We start from the raw sequence: 6019 nt of genomic DNA, 5'->3' as shown, positions 1-6019 counted from the left end.
CCCCCCCATCTTCATTACATTTATTCTCTTGGCCTCATTTGTTGCAGGATATTCACAACCCAAGAAAACCCATAAGAATTCCCAGGAGCATAATAAAAGTGAAAGTAGATAATAAAAGTGAAATAATTTCGATCAAGTAATGAATTGAGAGATTTCTTAGAGAGCACTGTTGTCTCTTAGAGTCCTTGCAAAATATTCTAATTCTGTTCAGTTCTGATGGTGTGTACTGGAGCTGAGAGAAGGTAGTTTATGTGCATTGTGTCATAGTGAGTGGGTATCTCAGTCAGTCATTTGTATTTGCAAACTCCCTAACACTAAGTTGCAGTTTCTGTTTCAAAAAATCCAATCTTGCTTCAGCCATGCATTTATTCAGGTTAGTTAAATAATTCCTCATTGCTTTAAACTGCATATGTCATTTGTGGTGTATCTGCAGATTTGTATACAGTTTCAGTCTCTCTGCCTGAAGCAGTAGTTGCCAGTTTTGCCGAGAAATGCATTCGCTGTACTCCTTGTCAAAATACAAAGCAAGGCTGTGGCTCCAGGTTATATTTCTTTTTGGGACAGAAATGATTTAAAAGATTCCCACATGTATTGCCAAACAATACACTGTTTCTTTCCCAGCTCCTGTGAGAATTCAGCTGTGGGATGCAAAACAAATTCTGTCTTTGAAAGCTTTTGTGTACTGTAGCTGAGCTAATATAATTTGTCATGCTTTTTTTTTTTAGTTGCATTATGTAGTATCATCCCTGCTACTTGTGGTTTCTTTTTTGGGGTTTTTTTTTTTATTTGACATAGCTTGTAAGACTGTTTTTGATTTTGGGGGCAGGTAAAGTTTTTGGTCTCTGTCCCTACTCAGATAGATAGGACTTCTTCCAACTTTTTTAGGAATGTCTCTGCAGATGCACCAAAAAAAAAAATATCTGAAAATAGTTTACTCTGTGTTAACTAGCAGGTCCCTGTGCTGAGGAGCAATGGAAGCATCCAGACTGAGCAGACAAATGTGGAATTTAGAATTTCAAAGTTTTTCAAAGCATTTAGAAAGTTTTCTACAGCTTACTCCCCCCCTCCCATCTGCTCAGCTGCACTCTGGCACAAGAAAGTTTTTTGCATATTGTGAGGAGTTAGTGATACAGGAGAAATTTGCAGGAATAGTTCACAACATATCTTAAAAGTTAATAAAAAAATAACAGATTTAGAAGTGTTGGCAGGAGAACTAGTATCAAAAAGCCACAGCACTGAGAAGTTCGGTGCTGCAGTGTGGTAATTTTTTCTTTGAAATTTCTGCAAAGACAGGAAATGGAGGCAACAAACATGAGTGGGTGGGACTCTGAGGTTAGAGCTGTTAATAAAATAATTGAAATGAACCTTTGCTGATAAACGCTGCAGCTGTTTATCATGGTAGTAAGGTATTATTTCTGAAAGATCAGACCCTATCTGCAGTAAAAGGTGAGTTTTCTTAACATTGGATTTTTTTGGTAGGGGAGAAAGGGATACTTCTCATTTTAAAGTTATGTTCATTTGTTGCATAGATTGAGGAAGTTTTCAAAAATGTAGTTACAAACTATGACTTAAGATACAATGCGGTGGCTTTTTTTTGCAGCAATCAAGAATTTAATTTTTGGAAAAACTTGTTTTTTCCTCTCCCTATATACTTTTGTGTCTCTCTCTCTGTAATTTAATTTGTTTAGTACAGGCAAGGATAATGCCCTTTCACTGTTGTTGCACATTTAAAAAAAAAAAAAAAAACCAAAACCAAAAACCCTCAACTTTCTTATAGTCTACTTGTTGGTTTTTCACTGAAGGTAAATAAGGTTCAATAGCTGCCTTTACATGTCTGTCAGAAAATACCGTATCAGCAGTCCTGTATTTACCTAATTGAGCATTGGATAAATTATGTTCCTCTGCATTTTTCCCTCAGCCCATTCTTTGGTTAGTAGAATCCACCTCTTGGCAGAGCTGGCTCTTGGTGCTAATCTGCTGGCTGCAAGCATGCTGTCAGTGAAGTCTAGCTAATGATAGCTTTGATTAATAAAGGAATAATGAATGGATAACATTAGACATGCATTTCAGTTCTGCTGGTTTCTTGTTATTTTACCTGCTCAGAACTGCTTAAATTTGCTGTTTGTGAAGAAAAATGTGTAAGTGGTTTGAGTTGCTCACATTTGAAGCAAATTACAAAAATTGAAATGTTGATTTAATTGACATGCTATCAAGCTAATTACTAAGCTATCAAATTAATACTGCTTAGAATACATGCTAAGAAACTGGATGTGTTTTTCCTCATGAATTAAATAATTTGTATTTTCCCTGTTTTCAAATATCAATATACCATTAGATTTTTTTCCCAAGTAGAGTAAGACCTGAAATAGTAGTGTTTAGAATAGCCCAGCTTGCTTAACTGTCTGAAATTTGTCAGCTATTATTCAGTAAGTCTTTAGAACAGCAAAGCAGCATGCAATACATGTTCAGAACTGCTTGGGGGTGTAAAAACAAAAATAAACCCTCAACACACAGATCACCACTCCTTTAATATCAAACAAACACTGTTGACATTAATAGGACTTGCGTATTTCTGCATGTGAAGATAGGTTTTTCGATATGACGCTTGGTTATTGTTGTAGACCTTCTTGATAATACTGAGGACAGTCTGCTTAAGATGGTGGCTTGCATTGAGTTTTAAGTTCCGTGAGAAGCAAAAATGTATTTGTAACTAAGGTTCTCATTTTCACAACGATATGTGATTTGTGTGCGGGTAGTTCCTTAATTTCTCAAAGTTCCTTCTTTCTGGACTTGCACTTTCAGTAAATCGGTAAGGTGATAATGATAAGAAGAAGATAAAGAACAGTTACCATGTGTCCCAAGGACAGCAAAGGCAGAAGTTATTTTCTGGTATGGGTGTATGGAGCTGGGGAAAGAAGTGGAGGAGTTACGCTGACACAATAATATGTTGTCACCTCATTGTACAAAGCTGGAGAGTAGAGAACAGTGATAGAATATAAAGGCACATGGGAATGAAATGATTGTGGCACAAAAGACTGATAAAATTGAGGTATCACTGGAACAAGAGAGGGCTGGGTAATGATAGAGGAGAAATTTGAACTACATAGCACCATCAAAGTAGTAGAAGTAAAGTAAAAACCCAGTAACATAAAATACAGAGGACATATATTTAAGGATTGTTTAAAGGAATTTTTGTTGTTGGCTACGGAATTTTCAGTTGAAAACAACAAACAGCAAAAGCCTGGGTATGTTTAGTTGCGGGATGACTGAACTGTCCCATGTGATGCTAAGAAAAAAGCAACCACAATTCTTGAATGATTCATTTGATGATTTCCAGTATGAAAAGGGAATATACTATTTCATGAGAGATTGCAAGTATGGTCTCGTTTGTGCTTAAGAAATAGGTGAAAGAAACAGCAGAAGGGGATTGTACGTGTCCTGGGATGACTGGAGAATGAGAAGAAAAGGTTTCCTCAATATTGAGAAAGGGCAACGAGTAGAAAATACAATTCCTTCTGTATAAAAACAGTGGCGATAATGACCTTTAACCTGAAGGACATTTCTGGCATAAAACCAAATGAAGTTTGGTTACCCACCAAGAAGTTTAAATAGGATGTTTCATCTACCTTAGAGGTGACAAAACATATTCTGGAAGGAAGCATATCACCTTGATGGAAATCACTGATGAGTAAACAAAACCCAGCTGCTCTGTTGCCATATTGATGATTACCCCACTCTCAGTTCTTTGGGAGTTTTTTTTGGGCTGATGTTTCCACTGCTTTATTTTTCCTGAGATGGCTGAATAGTTACTTAGAGGTTTTTTGGCGTGGTGTTCCACCCCCCCACCCCCACCAACCCCATTTTTAAGTTCAGACCTCTCTGACTATTCTGTTGAAGTCAGATTCTTTTTGAGACGTTAGAAATGCCTAGTGAACTTTAGTGGGTTCCTCTTCCATCTTGCCTGTCTCACTCCCAGCCAACAGTATTTCATTACTGTTTTTCATTGATATTCCTGTACAAAGTACAGAAAATGAAGTACAATATATTGAGGAAAATACAGAACTGCCCATGTAAATACAGTTTTGCATTATTACATTTCCTTTCGTACATGTAATTTGGTTTCCTATGATAGAACATCCACAGTTTCATGAATTTTGTGTAATTTTGTTCTTACCTCATATAATTTTTGGTTTGTCACTTTACTTTCTTCTTCTAGATCCCCCAGTAAACCCTTGGCACGGAAATTAATGAGTGGGATGGACTGGGAAGTAGTGAGTAGGAACTCACTGTCTGATGATAGGTTGGAAACACAGAGCCTACCATCACGGTCTCCACCTGGAACCCCAAATCAGTAAGTAGCATCGAATCTTCTCTCCCTAGAAGTGACTTTCTCCCTCTAATGTGAGTGACCTACTTGTGTAATAAAAGGATTAATGCATTATAGAGACAAATAACTTCACAAATTATGTGCTGAGTGGTTCTCTGGAACATTTAGCTCCAGATAAGAAAAACTATTTGGGGGTGAATTTTAGGTGCTTCTCACTCAAACTATAAAAAGTGTGTTATGTAGCATACTACCCTAAATTTGGGAGCTTGAGTTTTCTCAAGCACAGTTAAAACTAAATTATTCATTTGGCTAAGAAAAAAACCTGATAGTAAAATCTGTGTGGTATTTTAGAAATAATTGATTCTGGTTAATACCACTTCTTAAAACATTGGGGAAAATTACTTAATCAGAAATCCTTGCAGGTTTATTCCCCTCAATTTTTCTGCATTACCTTTCAAAGCTTACTCTTTTCACGTGATAGAGCTTTCTGGTTTATGTTTGTAGTTAGTGAAAAATCATTCCTGATTTCTTTTGGAAAATAACCGATTTTCTCGGTGTGTTGAAACTGGCTTAAGAATCGGTATTATCCAATTTTGTATTGCATAAACCAGAAGGTTTTAAGATTCTTTGGCATTGCAGCATATTATTCAAAAGGCTGTTGTTGTAAATATCTGTAGCATTTAAAAATTATTGTAAAAATTATGTAATAATGGTGCTTATAGCATAACATAATCATTCATGTTTCAAAGCATTTTAAGAAAGATGCCTATGTCACTATGCTAGTTTTCAAATGGGAAAATTTCATGTCACAGAAATTATAAGACTCTCAGTGGAAAGCTTATGATTCTTCCAGGAGAAGGTGCAGGGGATAAAATGTTCATCTTAATGAATTAACGTTAAGTTCTGCCATGAACAGAGCTAGGATTTTTCTTCTTGGGGATTCATTTTTCTTCTCATTGACTGGACTGTCAGTCCAGTAGCCTGTTCATTGGACCATAATACTTTCAGATTTTTTTAAGTAAAAAAAAAAAAGGACAAATATTAGCCATTTAGTGTTTATGAAAATATTTTTTGAACACTTTTAAAAAGAAAATTATGAAATATAGGATGTTGATCTGACAACATAATTGTTTCAGTGATTTTTGAAAGCTTAAATTATTTAATAAAAATATATATATGAACATATGCTTGCACTGGGAGGAAGTAATTATTTTAGCATTCCTTTGTAGTGGTATAAGAAATGTAGATTAATAATAATATTCTTTTCACATTGCACTGCTATGCTTTCCCTCTTAGTCGCAACTCTGCCTTCACTCAAGAAGGAGCCCGGTTACGACCCTCATCAGTTGGACATTTAGTGGACCACGTAGTTCACACTTCCCCAAGTGAAGTATTTGTAAATCACAGATCTCCATCTTCCACCCAGGCTAATAGCATCATACTGGAATCATCACCGTAAGTTCTTTTTATTACTGTATGGTAGCATGCAGGGCTTCTGAAGATGAGTCAGAAATCTTCGCCGTTAAGAATTCAGTGTTAAATTGGGTCAGGGAGAGCCAGAAAATCTAAAAAAAGGGTAGCTGTTGTTTAGGGAGTATCAGTATAGGTCTTACTGAAAATTAAATGATAGAGAAGTAAAGACCTATATCTGACATGTTCCTGGTGCAGGATTACAATACCTTACCCACCCAC

The 6019-nt window shown here is 36.1% G+C and overlaps 1 protein-coding gene across 1 annotated transcript in view; it reads left to right on the top strand.

The window, feature by feature from the left end:
- LOC104075238 (tyrosine-protein phosphatase non-receptor type 4) overlaps positions 1–5782 on the top strand; it is a gene marked incomplete at its 3' end in the record, with an annotated part of 46030 nt that extends 40248 nt beyond the window's left edge. Inside the window, exons 13-14 of the mRNA XM_009575668.1 lie at positions 4217–4351; positions 5624–5782. Of these exons, the coding sequence (XP_009573963.1) occupies positions 4217–4351; positions 5624–5782 (294 nt within the window). The remainder of the gene's footprint in view (positions 1–4216; positions 4352–5623) is intronic.
- Between the last annotated feature and the right edge of the window lie 237 nt (positions 5783–6019).

The sequence above is a fragment of the Fulmarus glacialis genome, unplaced genomic scaffold, assembly GCF_000690835.1.
Source record: "Fulmarus glacialis isolate BGI_N327 unplaced genomic scaffold, ASM69083v1 scaffold15404, whole genome shotgun sequence".
NCBI classification, from domain to species: domain Eukaryota; kingdom Metazoa; phylum Chordata; class Aves; order Procellariiformes; family Procellariidae; genus Fulmarus; species Fulmarus glacialis.
The sequence above is the reverse complement of the archived record's forward strand: the minus strand, read 5'-3'. Positions and strand labels throughout refer to the sequence as shown.